Below are 23,319 nucleotides of genomic sequence, written 5' to 3' on the forward strand. Positions count from 1 at the left end.
CTGCTTGTATGTCCCTTGGGGACTAAAGGAAATTTTATTTAATGATGTATTTGTTTGAAGAGGAATTTAAAATAGCATGATGGGCTGTCCCGTGGACATTTGGGAGAGTTGTAATTGCCGTTATAATAAGCTCTTGGCTTATTCCAAAGGCATTTCTTTGATACCTCTGGTTTCCCTGCTGGAGCTCTCTCCCACAGAGAGGGGTCAGAGTATTCTTTAGATATTTTCTGATCATTAGAAATAGGCTCTCTAAACCTGTTTGGCAGGTGTTATTTTTCTAGACACTTGTAGAGAAGAGACTGCATCATTAATGTAAGGTTGGGGCTTCTCCTTAGGAATCACTTCAGCTTCACAGACCTGACTTCATCTCCCGCTCTGGGGAGCGGGTAAAGCGCCTGAAGTTAATAGTCCAGGAGAGGAAGCTGCAGAACATGTTACAGAGTGAGCGGGATGCTCTATTCAACACCGTGAGAGAATGGCAGGGCTGCCGGAATCCCATGCACACGCTGCCCAAAAGAGGTACACCTTGCTTGTTCACCCTCCTATTAGTGGAGGAGAGAGGGCAAGGCCTGCTACTGTGCTATGGGGCATTGCTAAATGCCGGGCCAGTTAAGTGGACAGAAAGTGACTTTTTGCTGGCCGAGACTCAAATCTCTTTAGCTAGTGGAACTTGCCCAACTTGGCTCTCAGCACTTCCACAATTCAAGTAAGCCCAGTTACTCTGGCCCTGTCACTGCATCTCAAAAACAAGAGTGTGCAGTGAGAATGGCTCTTTTATAAACCAGCTCTGTTTCCATGAGCAAGTTAGTTCCAAAAGTAGAATTTTCTTATTTAAAGATGGGGCTGATTTCAGGCTTGCCTACCTCTTAGGGTGGCAATAACAACAACAACAATAACAATAATAAACATCTGTAGCCCTTACGTCTTGCCCAGGCACTGTTCTCATTTAATACTCTCTAAATATTATTAATATCCCTGTTTTGCTGTGAGAAAACTGAGGCAAAGAGAAATTAAGCACCTTGCTGAAGATTACACACCTAAGAAGTGAAAGAGCTAGAGATTTGAACCCAGGTGGGCTGGCTCCAGCATCTGTGCTCTTAACGATTATGCTAAGCACAAAATCTCAATAAAATAATATATGAAAGCTGTGAAAACTATACAGTACTACCTAATGCTTTCACCACAACCTTACCTATGACCTGGTCAGTTTTTCAATTCAAACTGTCTAGTCTGTGCCAGAGTGTTAGGTCTTTAGGGGCCTTATGCTGCTGTCACAGTCAACCTAGTCTAACCCTGGCCAAGGTCATTGCTCACTCCCCAGTATTGCCAGTTCAGAGTAGGGGCACAAAGTCCTGCAAGCTCCCTCTCACAGCTCTTGAGTGCCACACCTTCCTTATTAAGTCACTATCCACTGAAAACCCCTTCTTCTCTTGCTTAGTTTTCCTGGCTTCCCAGAAGAACAAGCCTATTGGAAAGAAGGAAATGATTCAGAGGTCCAAAAGGTAAGGCCAAATAAACAAGAGTAATTATAAAAGTATAAATCAAGCCACCAAGTGGTCAGGATCTCTGCCTTGCCCCCCAGAATAAAGGCATTATTCTCAAATTAAAACGTTATGAGAAATTAAGTTGTAAAAGTCGTTTCTCGAGGCACTGAAAGAGAAAAGAAAAATAGTAGATCATGTTATGAATGATTCATATACAAAAGAGGAAAAGAATTCCCACTAATTTGCATGTCTTAGGCTCATCTTTATTAGAAACCTAAATATAAATAAAGAATATTTTGAAATAAAATTAAATATGTATTGAGGCTAGCTATACCCTTTGTCATGGCAATCCCAGTTCTAGGAATTTATCCAACAGAGAGAAATAATGGAGTATTCTCTAAGACACATTAAGTTAAGCTTAAAAAAAAAAAATTAAGTTTCAGAAGCATATGTACACTGATACATCTGGTATTTGTGCTTACATAGATGTGTATACTTTTATATGCATTGAGTTTTTCTGGAAGACAAAAAACTGGTAATAGTGGTTGCCTTTGGGAGAAAGAACGGAATAGCTGGAGTACAGAGGTAGGAAAGAGACTAATTTTTCACATTTTTATACTTTTTGAATTTTGTGCCATTGCAAGCATTAACCACTCATTAATTAATTAATTAAGATTATGCATATTATTGATCACGAGCATGCCATGGAATTACTAAGTTAAGTGTTACTTTTTAGGGGTTCATTGGAGACTTGCTTTAATAAGAACACTTTTATAATTGGCATCATGCTTCTTCAGAATGATGGTTCTTGAAAACACTTATCTTATAAAATTTAAGCATTCCTCTTGAAATCTTGCTTTTACTCTCTCTTTAGTAAACCTTTCCTTATAGATAATACAAAGGGATGCTTTAATCCAGTGGTTCTCAGAACGTGGTCTGCGGACCCCTGGAAGTTGCTGAGACCCATTCAGGGGTTTGCAAGATCAAAACTAATTTCAAAATAATACTAGAACATGATGTGCCTTTTCATTGTGTTGACATTTGCACTGATGATACAAAAGCAATGAGGTAGTAGGGGGAGTAAAACTGCTGGGGCCTTAGCACTATTCAAGGAGGTGGCACCAAACCGTACTAGTCTAGTAGGCATTGTATTCTTCACAGCCATCTGCCAGCAGTGTCACAGAAGTACATATAAAATACTTCTGCTGCATACCAGAATACAATGACTGTTTTGAGGAAAAGCACTTATGTCCTTGTTTGTGTAGTGAGCTGAACTAGCTGCGTTTTTTTTTTTGTTTTTGTTTTTTGGTTTTTTTGACTGGTAAGGGGATCGCAACCCTCCGTACAGTGTGGTCCGCACCACACTCAGCCAGTGAGCGCACCGGCCATCCCTATATAGGATCCGAACCCACAGCCTTGGCTCTACCAGTGCCACACTCCCCCAACTGAGCCACGGGGCCAGCCCCCTAGCTGCCTTTTTTGTGAACATGACTTTTACTGGAAAGAATAACTGACAGATACACTGATTATTACAATTTAGGTATATGACAGACATTTTCTTAAAAATAAAGAAATGAGTCTGTCACTTCAAGGAAAACAGCTGACAGTATTTGTTGCAAAAAAGAAAATTTGAGCTTTCAAGCAGAGAATAGAAGTCTAGAAGACTTGTATTCACCATGAGTTTGACAACTTCCCAGTACTTAGACTTTTCTGGAGAGATCAGCAGTGGCGTTAACAAATGTGATGTTTTTCATGTAATATAAATTTGTCAACATTTGGAAGATCTGCCTAACTCACTGGACCAGGATTTTCCAAATGATTTTTGCATGATGTTACAAAATCAGGCATGGATAAAAGATCCATTCAAAGTGCAAGATAAACTGATAGATTTTTATGTAAGAGAGTATAAAAAGTTTATCAGTGTGATTTCAGATATCCCCTTGCAACTAATTTTTAAGAAACTACCACTTGTCAAGTTTTGGTATCAAAGAAGATCAACAGTTGTCTGAAAAGAATATTAGATTACTCCGCTATTTTCCAACTATGTATATGCCTAAGCTGAATTTTTTAAATGTATACTATAACCAGAGCATTATATAACAACAGACTTAATACAGAAGCAGATATAAGAATCCAGCTATCTTCTATTAAACCAAAACACTGCAAAAAAAAAAAAAAAATGTAAATCAGTGCCACTCTTCTCACTAAAAAAAAAAAAATGTTTTTGTTTCGGAAAACATCTTTATTTTTTATTTTAAGAACATAGGTTATTTATGTTAGCATGTAACAGTCTTATTGTTGTTTTTTAGTAAATTAAGAAAATTTTTTTAATTTTTAGTTTTAATTTTTAATATGGCATAATAGATGAAATCTACATTGGGGTCCTCAACTTTTAGAGTGTAAAGGGATCCTAGATCTAAAAAATTTGAAAACCTTTGCTTCATTCTAACTCTGTCACAGAATTTAATTAGGCAAAATTATACAGTGTTCATTGTAAGTCAGTTAATTACACTCTTACCTCAGCAAGAGGTGTCCTTGCTGTAAGGGACTATGAAACTTGAATACAGGAAGACAGGCAGGGCATCTTCTGTAAGGTTATCAATGCTTTCAATCATAAATATGCTTGTGGGAGTAGATTAAGTACCCATCTTCTGGAGAGGATCTTGGATTTTAAACTGTGCATTTGCATTAGAGTGGTTCTATTGAATTTCATTTCTTGTATGGCCCCTTTTCAAGGAAGTGTTCCACTTCCACCTAAGAAACATGGAATTTAATGGGATGTTAAATATCTAGTTCACCCTTAATTTTTAGGAAACTCAACCCAGAGAAGGGAAGTAACCCAGCAAGTTAAGGTCAGACCTGGAGTTAGAGCCCGGAGTTTGGGCTCCCCATCCGGTACTCCTTCAACTGGATCATGTCGAGGATTGTGTCTCTGGAGCTTGTGTTACTCATCATCTTTTCCCATCACCCCCACCTCACCTGCTTTCCACCTGTTCCCCTACAATCCTCTCAATGAAGCCTTGTCTCCATTCTTACCCGTATTCACATTTCCCTAATTTGGGTGCCCTCTCTCTCTTCTCCTATTCCCTGCCTGCTCCTAACTATTCTTCAAGACCCACTCAAGCCTAATCTCCTCTCTGAAGCCTTCCCTGAATAAGTTTCTTCTTCTTCTTCTGTAACTCTGTGTAGCATTTTGTAGATATGACTATTATAGTACTTTTCCTTTCCATTATTTTCCTTGAGTTTAAAAATATAGTAGTAATACCCGTTCATTATCTTATGTTGAAACAATAAATACATTTTTGTGTGTAGAGTGGAAAGCAGAAGTTCACCTACATCCCATTTATCCCACTCTTTTCCCAGAAATAACCACTATTAGGAAGATTTCGTTACGTTTTTATTTATCTGTCTCCCCTTCCGGATCATGAGCACTCAGGCTAGGGTGCTCTGTGTCCAAGTGTCTAACAGGGGCCCAGGCCTGTCTATGAGGGACTGAATACCTGAAGAGCAATAGAGCTTAGGGAGGTGTGCTGAGAAAAGATCGTTTGCCTCTGTACCTTGGTAACCTCACCGCTTTCTGTCTTTTCACTATGCCATTTCTAAGGATTTATGAGCAGCTTCCAGAAGTACAGAAAAAGAGAGAAGAGGAGAAGAGGAGATCAGAATATAAGTCATACCGGCTGCGAGCCCAGCTGTATAAAAAGGTCAGCCAGTCCTCTTTCTATAGCATGATGTATCCAGTTTATCAGGGGAAAGAGAAATTGAGAGGAACACCTCTGACCTGTTTGAGCACTCACTGAGAGTTAACCACATTGGAGGAGTGAACTCAACCTCAAAATGTATTGTACAAGCGCTGAAATTTGGAAGATAAGGCACCCGTGATTAGATTTCAAGTCAGGTTTAGCTCCTCAGCCTTAATTTTGTAAAGCTCTTTCCATGTGTGCATTTGGAATGAAACCAAATTTCACACATAGGAGTCAATTTAGGCATCATGATGGAAATGTCCAAATCTATCAGAATTGTCAGGTTTTCATTCTAGAGTCCCAAATGATGATTTTATGTCCCTCATGGGTAAGTCAGATACCTCTAGAACTGTTCTAATGAACTGGAAAATGAGTGTGACATAAGAGTTGTCATCTTGGGTGGTCAGAAGCCTTCAAGCTGCCACCATTTCCTGCCCATAGCCCTAGTGGAATCAGTGGTGTTAAGTCCAAGAACCTGACGGGGCAGAGGTATTGCTACTAATTAATTCCCTGAGAAACTAGACTGGCTGCTGTGCCTGAAGCGCCATATCCTTCCCTGTTTCCTCCCCAACCTACTCACTATACGCCAGAGAATTCTGAAGGTCAGAAACCAAAGACCAGTTCATGCCAGACTGATGTGGAATTGGAACCGCTTCTGGAGCTCGCCCTCAAGCCCAGGCCAGCTGTCTCAGGAGGGGAGGCCCCTGGCACTGAGCAGCCTATCTTATGTGTCGCACCGCAAGACCAGGCCTCTCATATTTGTGAACTGGTGGATCGATTAGTCTATCAGGATTATAGATTATCTATACCCATATAGAAATAATAGTGATTATAGACCACCTTTCTCAAATATTTCAAGAAGTATTGTTTATATAATTACCACAGTTTCCGTAAACTAGTAAAACAAGTTTCTGAGTAAAACAAGATTTGGGTAGAAGTACACTAGTTCTCTTCAACGATGTGGCTGGGGTACGGAATGGCAAGAGTACCTAACTTCTTTCCTGCCTTTCTTTTCTTCCACAGAAAGTGACCAATCAACTCTTGGGGAGAAAAGTTCCCTGGGACTGACATAAGATTATTTTCCTCAGAGCCTTGGAATTATATTTTATGAACCTGGAGAAGCACAATCCTTACTTTTATGAGTCTGGTTTAATAAAGCTCACTCTTTGTCCATGTGTAATTTAGATATAGTAACTTCTAAAGAGTCTAGGGCACAGTGGAGATTAAAATTACATATGGTTTGGGAATAACTGCCCCCAGGGCTGTGTGATACAATGATATTATCTCTTAATTCTGGCCAAGAATGACTCCCTTTTTTGTATGTGTTTTTATACTTTTAGATAATAAATAACTTTTGATTAACTCATAGCAAAGCAAGCAGTAGAGGGTCGTTTGTTTCCTACCTGGAGAGGGGCAGTGAGCTGTGCAGTGTCTCCTCTGAGTTGTCTAGATGCATCAATTGAGGAAAATGGGCTCTTAGAAGGAAACATGGCCCATCTTTTTAAAAACAAAATGCAACATGGTGAGAGACCTGTTGAGGGCTTTGTGGAGAGAGTGTCTGGTTAAATACTCATGAGGTGTGCCCAGAGACTCCTGGCAGACATGGGCACCTTGGGTCCAGAACCTTGTCTCAGCCTCACTACAGCTGCCCCAGGGACTGGCTTTGAAAGCTGGGAAGAAAGGCCACCAGCCTCCTTTGGTGGATTTTCTTCCACCCACACTCTTGTTTTTAGGACTGATGCCTCAGACTAGTCATCATCACACATGAAACCAACATTTATAGAGAACAACTCTGAAAAAGATGAGTTAATAAATGAGGTAATGCATAGAAAGCACTTAATCCAGTGCTGGATCAGAGTATAACAGGATTTTCTTTCTCTGTGGCCTGGAAAGTGCTAAGCAACCTCACTGTAAGTTCAGCGACCCCCCAGCAGTCACCTCCCCAGAAGTCTTCCTGAGAGGCCTGTATCAAAGAGCAGGCCCTGCCCCCAAGCTCATTCAGTGCTTTCAGATGTGCTACCCAGGCCCCCTTTCAAACCCAGAGAAGGACACAACTAGAATTCAGGTGTGTGAGGTTGACTCCTGGTTCTTCCCTTTCTTGCTGGGCAAGGTAATTAACTTTGGGCCAGTTTACCTCTAAAATTAGAGGATGAATACCTATTAAACCCCCTTTCAGCTGTCAAATGCTGTGACTATTTATGTGTCTTGTGGGAAACAGAAAGCAATAGTTGTCTGAAAACGTGGGTCTGCAAGGAAACCAGGGCAGGGTGGAGTCTGATTAGCAATGATGAGTATGATTCTCTTTAGGCCCAAGGCTGTGTCAGTCAAGACACCTTCCCAGCGCATTTAGGTTCGGGGTTTAGGAAGCCCCAGGTGGCAGCTGGCAGCCAACTCCTCTCGGCCCCAGCCAGAAAACACCTTCTCAGGAATGCTACTACAGGTGCACTGGGGGAACCTGTTAGTATCACCACTAGGTTCGTTTAAACAGGAAATCTACAGACTTGCATTCATATTTTAACAGTCTTCCCCTTGCCACCAGGCATGAGCATGGTCAGGGTGTAAAGTCAAAGCGCAGAATGGCAGGGAGCAGGGGCTGGGTGGCTGAGAGTTCTCACAACTGCAGTCTTCCTGCTCCTCCTGTGCAAAGAGACCTGTGGCTGAGTGCTGCCTGGAGAATCCTCACAGGCAATCCTAGCACCTCTTCCAGAATCTATTCTGCCCCCAGAGCTCAGGATGGTTCACCCACTCTGCACACATTGGTCCACACTGAGCGCCTGGCAGAAGCCACAGAGTCACCACCTCATGTTACCTCTCCTGAGGCCATCAGGCTGCTCTTTGCCCGTCTCCACAAGCTACACACATATCCCACACCAGGATCTTTCTCAGAAGGTGTTTTCTCCCCATGCCTGGCAAGACCTTGAGCCTTGTTTTTGTTCTTACACAGGTGCAAAAAGCCCAGGCTGAGGCTGGACCATTACCCCTGATTGAGTGGTGGTGGGATTCACTCTTGAATTGTCTCTGCCTAGGCTTGGTGAGAACCCCCTGCCCTCTTTCCTTCTGGAGGGTAGACTCCAGCCTCCTCAGTCACTTCTCTTCCCTGAGGGTAGCTTCTGTTTCTGCACACCCCCAGCAAAGACCACCAGTGACCACCAGCACACACAGTTTGGGGTGAGGGAGTGCATAAGAAGGCACAGTGTTTTAACTATAAATCACAATGCATTTTGTGTCCCAAATGATTGTTCTGGCCAGTCATTAGAAAGTTTGGCCAAGCTAAACTGGTGACATCTTTATCCAGTTGGGAGCTGGGTAATTTTAATGTATGATGTTACTCTTATTTTTACTGGCTGTAAAGCCTTGCTTTCACAATTTCTCACTAAATACTTGGGCCAGGGGGGTGGGAGATGCGAAACAAAATAGTATCAAAATTTAAAGCCAACATCCTTGGCCTCTGTGGGAGCACTGTTGGCTCATCTTCATTGCCCTTGCTTCAGTAAGTTCTTACTGTTGGTCCCCAACTTAGAGGCTGAGAGCCTTGGCCAGGCAGGAAACTGGGAAACCACCCTCTCATACTCAGGAGACACGCTTGTGGCATCCTATGACAGGCAAGAGTCATAGACATCCTGCGTCAACTGCAAAGCCCAGAAAATAACTAGGACTAAAAAACTCATTGCTACAGAGTTTCTTGTGTTTTTTTCCTGAATCTCCCATTAGTTAGTAAGTTCCAGGGAGGCAATAATTATGACTTATTTATTTGTTCCCTTTGTTTCACCAGGGCCTAGCACAATGTGTAGCACATGATTGTTTCAGTAAAAATGTGTTGAATGGCACACAGAGAGTGATCAATCCAGATCAGAGTCCAGAGGCTCTTGGAAAGACCAGGGAAATTAACTGATAGATTACCTGAGGCATCTGAATGTTATGAAGAGACATTTAGACATCTGATAGAGTTTGGAGTTGAAAAGTGATAAATACATAGAAAACGGAGCAACAACAAAGAAATTGTCAATTCCAAGGAAAAGGATCCAAAGCAAAAACCTGCAGGAAAGGATGACTAGTCATAGTTTTACTGGGTAGCTTATCTTAAACACAGATATTGGTGTATCCCAAATGGCTATCTAACCACATTGGGAAGCTGGGAACAGGGAAGAGTGCGTGCATATGCATGCATGGTAGGGACTTTTCAACCCCTGTGGCATGGCAGCTAGGCAACAGAAGCTAAAACTGAGCAATCAAGAAGGAGCCACACAAGCCTGTTAAAGAGGTGCAGGCAAGCACGTGCTGGGATGGGTAGGGGCTGCTCTTTTGCATAAAAAATTCATAGAACTCTGACTCTTTAAAATAGGTACATATATAATTTTAATAGAAAAAACACAAATGTGAAAAGCAAAACATTAGAATTTTTAGAAGGAAACGTAGAGGAGTGCTATGGTTTGGATGTCTCCACAAGCTCATGTTGGAGCTTAATCTCCAATATGGTATTTGAAAGGTTGGGTCTTTAAGAGGTGATTGGACCATGATGGCTATGCCCTCATGAGTGGATTAATCCATTCATGGGTTATGGGTTAATGGATGAGTGTTTTATCATGGGAGTGGCGCTAGCAGCCTTATGAGGAGAGCAAGTGAGCACTTTAACAAGCTTTTGCCCTACCTCATCACGAGATTCCCTGTACTGCCTTGGGACTTGCAAGGAGTCCTACCAGGAAGAAGGCCCTCCACCAGATGCACCCCTTGACCTTGGTCTTCCCAGCCTCCAAAACTATATGAAATAAGCCTCTTTTCTTTATACATTGCCCAGTTTCAGTTATTCTGTTATAAGCAACAGAAAACAGACTAATCCAGAGAATGAGTATCTCTGAGGAAAAATGGCTTAAGGGACAAAGTGCTAAGCATAAAGAAAAAGATTGACAAATTTGATTGATAAAATATAAAATTTTTGTTTATCAAAAGACACCATAGAACTTCTGATCAAGATAGCAGAATAGATGGTCCCCAGCATCACCCTCTCCCACAATCAACCAATTTACAACTATTAAAAAACAGTGACTGTCAAGCTGGGGCCACTAAAGCTCAGGGGAAGAGGAGGAGTGACCTACGAAGTTTGTGAAGGCAGCAGAAGCCACAATGAGAGAAAGAAATGACTGCTCCAAATGTTTTAATCCCTGACCACTTCAAGGCTGGCCCTGGTGAGCACATGGAGCAAGAACTGACAAAAGCTGCAGCTGTGCCCTTCATATGACGTTCTTAGAGGCTGCAGGGAAGAAGAAGGCCTTGGCAGCCCCCAGGCCAGCAAGACCACTGATAGGGTTCCCATGGACCCACATAGGAGTGAGGGGCCATAGACAGTTGAAAAAAGGAGCCACTCAAAGGCCGGTGAGTCATCGCAAGGGACCAGCGCATGGCCCGTCCCATGGGAAGTGTTTGGAGTGCAGGGGATGAAGGAGACAGGCCCACTGGGGTAATACTGGGGCACAGTATGGACAGCTGGTCTGCCCTCCAGTCAGCACAGGACCACTAACTGGAGACTGGTCAGGAATATAGAACTGCAGGGGTGCAGTTTGCTGAAAAGACTCAGGCCCAGATCAGAATTTCCACACAACCCAGCTGTACTGGACCTCACAAGATCCAGAAGTGCTTATGGGGTCTACAATTAAAACCTGAGCCTTCCCCAGGGAATCAGCAGCAAAGCAGCAATTTAGCTCTACCCCAGGGCTCAAGTTCTGGTTCCCACAGGAAGTTCCCCTATTTTAGAAATTAGCAAAGGACAACAAATTAGTTCCAGTGCAGAGTTTAAGTGGTGGGAATAGCAAATAATCCAACATAGAATTGAAAGAGAAAAAAAAAACCTAGATCAGGACAAAGTTCTGATATTAACCAGTAAAGATCTAACACCACCAAAGAACACGTATAAAACTTAGAAGGGCCAGAAGCCCCCCAGGCTCCCAAGCTGGGCAGGGGGTGGGGGGGAAATGAGGGCCTCATCCAAGCTCCCCCAGCATCCACATCCAGCCCAGCTATGACCACCAGGCCACGTCCATAAGTGCCCCAGGCTCCCAAGCCAGGGCAGGGAGGGCCAAAGGCCTCAGCCATGCCCTCCTGACATCTGCATCTGTCCCAGCAATGACCACCAAGCCACCTCTGGAAGTGCCCCAGGCTCCTGAGCCAGGGCAGTAGGGGACTGAGAACCTCAGCCACGCCCCCAACTTCCGCACCCAGCACAGTGATGACCATCAAGCCACTGCCAGAAGCACCCCAGGCTCCTGGGGTGGGGGTGGTGGCCAAGGCCCTCAGCCATGTTCCCCTGAAGTCTGCATCTAGCCCAGCTAGGACCGAGCTTCTGCCAGAAGCCCCCTGGCCTCCCCTACTGGAACGAGGGAGGTGCCATGAGCCTTGATCACACCCCCCTCCCTCTTAACTTCTCCTACCCTATTTTCCTCCCCTCCCCCTCTTCCCCACCCCCAACTACTCCACAACAACATTCTTAGAATGTAAAATAATAATAAATAAATAAACTTAAAAAATAAAAAATAATAAAGACAACATAAGACAGTGAGAAGACAAGTTACAAAATGGGAGAAGGTATTTGCAGCACTTGTAACCAACAAAGGATTTGTATCCAGAATACATAAAGAGCTCCTATGAGTCAATTTTTGAAAAAGTCCATAGGAAAAATGGGCTAAATAAAAACACAAGCTGGCAATTTCACAGAACAAACAACTGGCCAATAAACATTATTAATTAGGGAAATGCACCTCATGAGCAGAATAAAAACTCCTTTTTACAGTCATTGGATTGGCAAAAATTTATTTAAAAATTTTTATTAAAAAGTCTGACACTAAGTGTTGGCAAGGATATGGATCAAATGGAATTCACACACTGCTTAAGGAAGTTTGCATTCTCTCTACAATTCAACAATCCAAAGTATGCACTTCTGGAAAAAAGTGCACACCAGTGATCAGCCCAGGAAGTTTCACAACATCTTCATAATAGCAATGAACTGGAAACAATCCAACAACCCAAATGTCCTGTGACAAGAATGGATAAATAACAAGTGGTATATTCACACAAAAGAATACTAGATAGAAGAGAAAATTAATGAACAACAGCCACACACATCAATCCTGATGAATCTTAGAAACAATGTTGAGAAGAAAAAAGCAAACTACAGAAGAACCCATTGTATGATACCATCAATATAACGTTCAAAAATAAGCCAAGGTAAACATGTTGCATAGGGACACATGGATCCATGTGGTTGGTAGGTAGGTAGACAGAATTTTTAAAAACTCAAAATAGTGGTTACCTCTCGAGGGACATGGGATTGAGGAAGAGACACAGCTTCAAAAGTCTTGTCAAAAGTAGCGACACTGTTCTTCAGTCAGATGGTAGGTTCAAGGGTATTCATTTTATTATATGTCATAATTACATAAGATGTTGTAATGTATCAGATATTTTTAATCTTACAGTAAGCAGTTTGTCAGATTCATAACAATATAATTTCTAGCTCTATGAACAATGCTGCTGTGAACATCAAGACCCAGCTTTTTTTGTCTCTTTTTAAGCCTGCCCAGTGCAAGATTCCTTCCCTTGTGCTAAAGATGAAATTTCAGGTAATCCCTCTACTGACTGTTCTGATCACTTTTAGGTGATTATTCATTCTACGATGCTCACTTTTTATTGAAAATCCAGTCTCCACCCAATAAGTAAAAGTATAATAACCAAAACTCCCAACTTGAGTTACAGATAAAATCTTCTCTCTTCTCCATCTGGTCCTTGCTGTGCACCATCTGGGGGAGCATATCCTCTTGATCCCTGCCTGACACGTCTCTCTTCCCCCAACAGCACACAGAGTTCTGACCCACCTCTGTGTGTGTGTGTCTGTGTGGTGGGGATGGAAGCCTCAGCATAGCTTCATGCCCTCTCACCCTGGCAGTTCATTGTCTCAAGTTGACTTTCTCGGGTGTTTTCTGAGTGCTTCTGAGGACTCCACCTGAAATACTGGACTGTGGCTCTGATGATGCAGGTGATAGGTTTTCTTCCAGCCTCTGCTCTTCCACTCCTCCCCAAACTTGGTTTCTAGCAGTTACTTCACCAAGACACAGTCTTCTCAAGCAAAATTGAAAACAGCTCAATGCTGTACATGCCTCTTGCATGTACATGCATGTCCCAAATCTGGTCAGAAAACACTCGTGCATCCTCTCTGGGAGTGCAGGCCAGCCCCAAGGCCACAGCTGATGTAGGCTCTGACACTTGCTCTCTGGTTTCCTCAGGCATGAATCAGCCTCAGTCCACCCAACCTCTCCAACTGCAGGGAATGCATATCAAGTGGCCTGCACCTAGATCTGGAATCATATACAACTGTATTCTAATTTCCTCTGAAGTGGCCCTTGCGCATTAGTAAATTATCAGAAATTAACCCGGTCTGATGTGTTTTTCTTTACAGCCTGGACTTCTGGTATGTTTTTCCTTACCTACTTCTCCTGGACTTCTGAGAAGGGTGGACAATCTGTGGACTGAAGTTTGGAATTCTGGGTAGTATCAACAATAGGGCTGCCAGATTTAGCTCTCAGTTAAATTTGAATTTCAGATATACTACAAATGATTTTTTAATGTAAGTCTGTCCTATTTTATAGCTGGGCCATACTTATACTAGAAGATTATCCATCGTCTATGTGAAATTCAAATATATTGGGGCATTCTTTATTTTATCTGGCAACCCTAGTCCACAGGTCTTAGGGGGCAGCCTAAGCCGAAGCCAGAAGCAACAATGACACAGGAATAACAGTAGGATGAAACTTTTCAATCACCTTGTGGATTAGAAACACTGCTGGTGAAAGGAGAGAAAAGAGACCCAGAGAACCCCTGCATTATATCAGGAAGGGGCATCTTGACAATCCAAGGATGCTGTCTGCAGCAGGGAGAGTTGTTAATGCCTGGGAAGGATCTGTAATCTATGTCTCTTGAGTCATCTGGGAAGATTCCTTTGGAAAGCCAACTCTGAAAGGGATAGATCTACTGAAGAGCACCAAGCAGGCAACTTCAAAGGGAGCTGTAGGACTGGAGGCCAACCTTCCCTATGAAGTGACACCAACAGCACAACAAAGAAAAAAAGCACTAATAGGAAAGTAATGTTTAAATTTATTAAGAATACAAATGAATGAAAGCCCAATGAGATAAAAGTAATTTTATATCAATGAGAACAGTAATTGAGAGTTAAGGGCAGAAAAGAATTAAATAAACACAAAAGGACAAATATTGTATGATTCTGTTTATATAAGGTGCCTAGAACAGGCAAATTCATACATACAGAAAGTAGAATAATATTTGCCAGGGGCGGAGGGGAGTGGCGATTTAGTGTCTAATAGGTACAGACATGAGGCCATACTCAATGCCACTGAACTGTATAATATTTAAAATGCTTGAAATGGTAAGTTTTAGTGGTAAATTTCCACAGTAAAAAAAATAAATGAAATATGAAAAGGAGACAGGCAGAAAGCAGGAAGCATGACTGGGAACCTCAGCAGTCATGGGCAGCCCCCACCACTGCTTCAGACACTGCCGCCACATGAATGGTACACCACAGCCACCACTACAGCCACTTCTGAAAAAAAGACAGCTTGCTGCCACAGCAGCAGCCATCACCACTGCAAGAGGCCCACAGACCACTCTACTGCATTGACAAAGGAGAGTCACCAGCGGAGCCCAGGGAAAGCGTCAATAACCTCAGCAAGGAATCACTAACAGTGCCTAGGCCTCAAAGGCACCCAACTCCAACATTGAATATGGCTGAAGTACCCACACAGAGACTACACTACTGCATCTACCTGGAACCAATACTAAAACATCCTACTCAATGGTCAATGTAAAACACATCTACAGGAGGAAGTCTCTCTCATCAAAGCCCACTCGAGTAATGGAACAACAACTGCTCTACCAGATGACCAGACATCAACATAGAAACACTAGAAATACAAAAAAACCCAAAAAACAAACAAACAAAAAAAAAAAAAAAAAAAAGAAAATGAGTCCACCAAAGGAATACAATAACTCTCAAGGGCCAGACCCCATAGAGCAGGAAATCTTTGAAATGACTGAAAAGGAATTCCAAGTAACAATCTTAAGGAAACTCAATGAGATATAAGAAGACTCAGTTAGATAACACAATGAACTGAGCAAAATTATCCAGGATATAAAAGAGGAAATTTACAAAAACATTAGTACTTCTAAAAAAAAATGTAACAGAGCTCCTGGAACTAAAGCAGTCTTTCAGTGAAATAAAAAACACAACTAAGAGCTTAAGCAGCAGGCTAGAGAAAGCAGAAGAAAGCATTTCTCATCTTGAAGACAATCTTTTTGAAACAACTCAGGTAGACAAGAAAAAAGAATTTTAAAAAATAAAGAAAATCTGAGAAATAGCAGACAAACTTAAGCTCACAAACATCTGAATCCTGGGTGTTCCAGAAGTGGAGGAGAAAGAAAAAGCCATTGAAAACATATTCAATGAAATAATAGTGGAAAAGTTCCCAGTATAGGGAGAGATAGGGACCTTCAGATTCAGGAAAAAGATCCCCAAACAGATTCAATCCAAATAAGTGCCTCTCTGAGACAAACTGGCAAAACTCAAAGACAAAGAGAATCCTAAAAACAGCAAGAGAAAAGCATCATCACCTGTAAGGAAGTCCCCATCAGACTAATAGTAGACTTCTCAACAGAAACTCTACAGTCCAGAAGAGAATAGGGTGATATATTCAAAATACTAAAAGAAAAAAACCTGCCAGCCAAGAATACTATACCCAGCCAAGGGTATATAGTATTATTGCTCCCTTCAGAAATGGAGCAATAATGTATTTCCTAGACAAAATCTGCAGGAGTTCATCACCACACACCCAGCCCTGCAAGAAATCCTCAAGGGAGTCCTGCATCTGGAATTCAAAAAATGATAATCACTATCACGAATAGACAAGAAAGAACAAAACCCACTGGTAAAACAATTATGCAAGCAAGAAATAAATAAACTGAATCTTACCATCTCAAAAACACAAAACAAACAAACAAACAAACAAACAACAAACACTAAAGACAAACAATAAAAGGGAAAGAAAGGAACCAAAGACATTTAAAATATCCAAATGAAGACTGATAAAATGCCAGGAGTAAGGCAATACATTTCAATAACAACATTAAATATAAATGGATTAAATTCCCCATTCAGAAGACACAGACTGATGGATTGGGTTAAAAAGCTATACCCAACTATATGCTGTGTACAAGAGACTCACCTCACCTATAAAGGCACACACAGACTAATAGTGAAGGGATGGAAAAAGATAAACCATGTAAATGGAAATCAAAAATGAGCAGGAGTAGCTATTTTTATATCAGATAAAATAGACTTTAAACCAAAAACCATAAAAAGAAATGAAGAAGACCATTATATAAAGATAAAAAGATCTATCCAGCAAGCAGACATGACACTCATAAATATATATGCACCCAACACTGGAGTACCCAGATATATAAAGCAAACACTATTAGACCTAAAGAAAGAGACCCCAATATAATAATAGTTGGGGACCTGAACAACCCTCTCTCAACATTGGGCAGATCATTTAGGCAAAAATCAACACAGAAACACAGGATTTAAACGACACCTTGACCAATTGGACTTGGTGGATATCTACAGAACATTTCATCCAAACTACAGAATATACATATTTCGCATCAGCACATGAAACATTCACATAGTAAGTCAAAAATTGTCTCAACAAATTTTTTAAAATGGAAATCATTTCAAGTATTTTTTCAGACCACAATGGATTAAGACTAGAAATCATTAACAAGCGAAACTCTGGAAACTATACAAACACACAGAAATTAAACAACATGCTCTTGAACAACCTATGGTTCCAAGAAGAACTTAAACAGGAAATCAAAAAATTTATTGAAACTAATGAAAATAATGACACATTATACCAAACCTTTGGGATACTCCAAATGCAATACTAAGAGGGAAATTTATTGCAATAAATGCTTACATCAAAAGAATAGAAGGACTTCAAATAAACAACCTGATGCTCAAAGAACCAGAAAAACAAGAAAAATCCAATCCCAAAATTAATAGATAGAAAGAAATAATTAAGATCAGAGCAGAACTAAATGAAATAGAGACTCGAAAGAATGATATAAAATATCAATGAAACAAAAAGTTGGTTTTTTTGAGAAAAACAAAATAGACAAACCACTAGCTAGGCTAACTAAAAAAAAGAGAAGACTCAAAAAACAAAAATCAGAAATGAAAAAGCAGACATTACAACCAATACCACAGAAATACAGAGAACCATTAGAGACTATTATAAACAACTATATACCCCAATAAATTGGAAAACCTGGAGGAAATGGATAAATTTCTGGACACATACAAACTACCAAGACTAAACCAAGAAGAAATAGAAAACCTGAACAGACCAATAACAGGCAACAAGATTGAAGCAGTAATCAGCAGTCTCCCAACAAAGAAAAACCCAGGAATGGATGGCTTTACTGCAGAACTCTACCAAACATTTAAAGATACCAATTCTTTTCAAACTATTACAAAAAGGTGAAACAGAGGCTATTCTCTCAAATTCAGTCTATGAGGCCAGCCTCATCCTGATACCAAAACCAGACAAAGATACAACAAAAAAGAAAACTATATGTCAATATCTTTGATGACTATAGATGCAAAAATCCTCAATAAAATATTAGCAAATAGAATACAGCAACGTATCAAAAAATATTATACACCATGGTAAAGTGGGATTCATCCCATGGATGCAAGGATGTTTCAACATACTCAACTCAACAAATGTGATACACCACATCAACAAAATCAAGGACAAAAACTACATGATTATCTCAATAGACACAGAAAACATTTGACAAAATTCAACATCGTTTCACAGTAAAGACTCTCAGCAAATTAGGTATAGAAGGAAAGTATCTCGACACAATAAAAGCCATATGTGACAAACCCACCACTGATATCATCCTGAATGGGAAAAAGACAAGGATGCCGACTCTCACCACTCCTAAGTTCTAGCCAGAGCAATCAGGCAAGACAGAGAAATAAAGAGCATCCAGATAGGAAAAGACAAAGTCAAATTGTCTGTGTTTGCAGATGATATGATCCTAAATATAGAAAAACCTAGAGACTTTTCCAAAAAATTTTGAGTTGATAAACGTTTTCAGTAAAGTTGCAGTATAGGAAATCAACATGCAAAAATCTGTAGAGTTTTTATACTCCAACAACAAACTAGCAGAAAAAGAAATCAAGAAAGCAAGCCCATTTACATTAGCTTCCCTAAAAATAAAATACCTAGGAATCAATTTAGCCAAGAGGGTGAAAGATCTCTACAATGAGAGCTACAAATCTCTATTGAAAGAAATTAAAGAGGACACAAAAATATGGAAAGGCATTCCATGCTCTTGGATTGGAAGAACTAACATTGCAAAAATGTCCATACCACCCAAAGTGATCAACATATTCAACACAGTCCCCATCAAAATACCAATGACATTTTTCACAGAAATAAAAAAACAATCCTAACATTTATATGAAATAACAAAAGCAATCCTGAGCCAAAAATAAAGAAATAAATAAATAAAGCTAGAGACATAACACTACCTGACTTCAAACTATACTACAAAGCTATAGTAACCCAAACAGCATGGTACTTGCATAAAAACAGACACATGGACCAATAAAACAGAATACAGAATACAGAAATCAACCCACATACTTATAGCCAACTGATCTTCAACAATGGCACCAAGAACCTACATTGGGGAAAAGACTGCCTCTTCAAGAAATGGTGCTGGGGAAACGGGACATCCATATGTGGAAGAATGAAACTGGACCAGTACTTCTCACCATATACCAATATCAATTCAAAATAGTTCAAAGACTTAAATGTAAGACCTGAAAGTATAAAATTCCTTAAAGAAAACAGGGGAAACACTACAGGATGTAGGACTGGGCAAAGACTTTATAAAAATGACCCCCAAATCACAGGCAACAAAAGGAAAATGAACAAATGGGATTATATCAAACTAGAAAGCTTCTGAACAGCAAAAGAAACAATTAACAGAGCAAAAAGACCACCTGAAGAGTGGGAGAAAATATTAGCAAACTATACATCTGACAAAGGATTAATATCCAGAATGTACAAAGAACTCAAACAACTTAACAGTAAAAAAAACAAATAACCTGATTCAAAAATGGGCAAAGGAGCTGAACAGACATTTCTTAAATATTCTAATGGCCAACAGACACATGAAAATATGCTCAGCATCTCTCAGCATCAAGGAAATGCAAATGAAAACCACATTGAGATATCATCTCATCCAGTTAGACTGGCTATTATCAAAAAGACGGAGAATAACAAATGCTGGTGAGGATGCAGAGAAAGGTGAACCCTCCTACACTGTTGATGGGGCTGTAAATTAGTGCAGCCGTTATGGAAAACAGTATGAAGCTTCCTCAGACAACTACAGATAGAACTACCACACGATCCTGCAATTCCACTGCTGGCTATATACCCAAAGGAATGGAAATCATCATATTGAAGGAATATCTGCACTCATGTTTATTGCTGCTCTATTTACAATAGCCAAGTGTTGAAGCCAAACTAAATGTCCATTGTTGGATGCCTGGATAAGGAAAATGTGGTATATTTACACAACAGAATAAAAAATGAAATCCTGTCATTCCCAGCAACACAGATGAGCGTAGAGAAAAGTATGTTAAATGAAATAAGCCAAGCACAGAAAAAGAAATACTGCATGTCTTCACTCATAAGTGGGAGCTAAAATAAACAAATAAGCAAATAAATGCAAGTAAGATACAACAATCATAATAATATGTTGAACTTTCAAAAGGAAAGAACAGAACTGAGGTTACCAGAAAGGGGGAGGTGGAAGGGTTAAGGGAGGAATTGGTAAAGGACCATGAAAAACGATTACATTGTGTAATGGTGAATATACTAATATCCTGATTTGAACATCACATATTGCACACAGGTATTGATATTCAACTCTGTACCCCACAGATAAGTACAATTAACTTTGTTTCAATTTTTAAAAAAAGATAATGGATGGAATTATAAGAAATCAACAATCAAAAATATCAAGAAATTTGTAAAATGTATAACTAAAAATTGAAAAGCCTAAATTAAGATATCTAAAATGCCAAAAGAAGAAAAAATTTTAAATTTAAAAGCCATGATTTTTAAAAAGAAATAAAAGAACTTTTAAAATTTGTAATGAAACCAGCAGTTTAGAAATTAAGATAGCATACATATAAGAAACGTTTTGTAAAGGAGGAGACAAAAATGCAAGTTCAGGAAGCCTGAGGGAAGATTAAAACAATTTTAAAAGACAAACTACATGCTGTCAACAGTGACGACAAAATGAACATAAAATTGTCTAAAAGGAAGGGAGCAGGACAAAACCACTACGACTCTAGGCTGCACAGTTTGAAAATGTGCAATGAGAAAGAAAATGGAGAATGTGGGGTGGCTTGTGTGACTTTCCCAGAAAGACAGAGCACGCAGCAGAGTGGGAGTGTGGGGGCAGCCTTGAGCGCCCAGCCGTTTTGTCCCGCTCCCTTCTGTCTGGCTTTCACCAGGCAGGCATGGACTGCGGCTGTAGCTTCCTTCCCCTGACCACTCTGCAGTCCCTCATACCCAACACCCCTCTGGACTGCCTCTCAGTGCTTCCAAGGAGAAGCCATTCACATCTCCAGTGGTTGGGGAAAGGGGACCCCCACCTTGCACCCAGCATACCTCCCCTTTTCCTCTCTCACTTCTCAGAATGCCCACAGGGGTGAGCTCCCCTGGCACCAACCATCCTACCACACCTCGCTCCCCTAGCCACAAGCTTCTGTTAGAGTCAAGGATCACCCTGTCAGGACGTTCTGCCCTCCTGGGTCCTGTGGGAACCCACAGCCATAAGGCTGCTCACTTGTTCCTGTGGGCACTTCTCTACCTCGTTTGGCAGCTACTTCAAGCAACAGATGCCCCCTCTCCCCTGGTTCTCATCCTGCTGAGTTAAGATTGTTTCAGAGACGTTGGCTGAAGAGAAAAACATTCAGGTTCTGCCCTCTCTCCCTATGGTCCTTCTCTAACCAGAGCTCTAGGCAACTGGGCCCAAGTGCCCCTGGTTACTTTCCTCTAATGCACAAAGCTGAAGCCTCACCTCACTATTTTGTCCAGTCAGCTGCTAGCTTTAAAACTGCAGACTGGCACCTGGCCACAAGTCTGTTTTTCCTGCATAGTTGTTCCTAAAATAAACTTCTTAGATGAATGTCCATATTGGCAAAATTTAAATCAGGTTGCCCTCAATACACAAATCTGAACACTTCAGATTGATTTTCTCCAGAGGTAACTGACTGGCTTGTAATCAATACAATAATTAACTCCTGAACACACACACACAATCACTCCCCAATTTCAAATTCACTGTTTCCCCACTTCAGCTTAAATGTTTCTCTCCTGGATGGTTTTAAAAACAAATTAACTCTTATCAAAAGGTGGAAACAACCCCAGTGTCCATCAATAGATGAAAATATAAATAAAAGGTGGTATACTCACACAATGGAATATTATTTAGTCTGAAAAAGGAACAAAATTCTGATACATGGTATAACATGAATGAACCTTCAAAACATTATGCTAAATGAACTATGCCAGACCAGAAAGGACAAATATTGTATGTTTCCACTTCCATAAGGTACTCAGGGCGGGCAAATTCATAGAGACAGAAAGTAGAATTGGGGTGTTACCAGGGGCTGAGAGAGGAAATGGCAAAGAGTTATTGCCTAATCGGTGCAGAGTTTCTGTTTGGTTTTTTATTTATTTGTTTGTTTTGGTTTCTGTTTTTTTATTTTGTTTTTTTGCGCGGGGAGTGGTGAGGGACGGCTGGCTGGTACGAGGATCCGAACCCATGAGCTTGGTGTTATAAGTCTGCACCAGAGTTTCTGTTTGGACTAAAGAAAAAGTTCTGAAAATAGATGGTGGTAATAGTTACACAACATTGCAAATGTAATCAATACACTAAACCATACACTTTAAAATGGCTAATTGTGTGTTATGTGTATTTCACCACAGTCAAATAAATACACACACACACACACAAAAGGAAGAATTAGAAAGGCAGTAGGGGCAGGGTGAGGGGACTCAAGTTGGAATACTTGTCCTGCATGCACCCAGTGGCCTCGCCTGTGCATGTGTGCATGTGCCCAGGCAGATATGTGTGCACAGGATGCAAAAACAAAAATGAAAAACAAATTATGGCTAGTTTAACCAGTACACAGGTACATAAAAAGAAATTTAATGTCTTTAAAATTTTACCACTTTCAGAATAAAAATCTCATCCTTCAAAAACTGAGCAAATTACTTATTAGCTGAAGAAAGGTAAAGGGAAGTTTGGGGTCAGTGTTCCAGATTTTCTCACTGCTGAGTCCAAGTCATGACTTCTAAAATTATCCCTCCTTCATTCCCACTTTCTGGAAAATCATGTCTCCTAAGCTACACTTATTGAAGGGGTCCCTGTACAAATCACAAATCTGCATTTTGCCACTCCCTGGAAGCCCCTGCATGCCTATGGTCTGGCAGGCACACCCGAGTGCATACACATACACATGCTAATGCTGCCAGCGACATCCTACCTCTGTCAAAATTCCAGGCCAATAGGCCCAGACTTTTACTTTTAGGTTCCTCAGGCAAATACCAAACATCAGTCATCTTGCTCCACAGCAGAAGAGAACATAGTGTCAAGCTGGCTGAGACATGTCCTCAAAGCCTCTCCTACCAGTGGGCTTGGGATTAAAGATGACACCTCCCTCTCACCCTCTTGGCTTGCTAAGGGTGGACCTGAGGCAACAACCATGCTCTCCATAAAAAATCCCACAGTTCTGCTCGTTCTAACCTTTTATGTCCTCATGAGTTTTACAGCCATCTAAACTCTTTATTCCTATTTTTTTCTAGATTTAATTAACCATCTTTAAAAGTGCAATTCAGTCGCATTGGGTACATTGACTATGTTGTGCAACCACCAAA

At 40.7% G+C, this 23,319-nt stretch overlaps 1 protein-coding gene across 1 annotated transcript in view; it reads left to right on the top strand.

Annotated features, from left to right (window-relative positions):
* Positions 1-6,369, top strand: part of ALMS1 (ALMS1 centrosome and basal body associated protein) — a 195,664-nt gene extending 189,295 nt beyond the window's left edge. The window contains 4 exon segments of the mRNA XM_063078238.1: positions 336-519; positions 1,439-1,502; positions 5,089-5,188; positions 6,251-6,369. Coding sequence (XP_062934308.1) covers positions 336-519; positions 1,439-1,502; positions 5,089-5,188; positions 6,251-6,295 — 393 coding nt within the window. The 3' untranslated portion in view covers positions 6,296-6,369.
* Positions 6,370-23,319: the final 16,950 nt, after the last annotated feature.

The sequence above is a fragment of the Cynocephalus volans genome, chromosome 14 (genome assembly GCF_027409185.1).
Source record: "Cynocephalus volans isolate mCynVol1 chromosome 14, mCynVol1.pri, whole genome shotgun sequence".
NCBI classification, from domain to species: domain Eukaryota; kingdom Metazoa; phylum Chordata; class Mammalia; order Dermoptera; family Cynocephalidae; genus Cynocephalus; species Cynocephalus volans.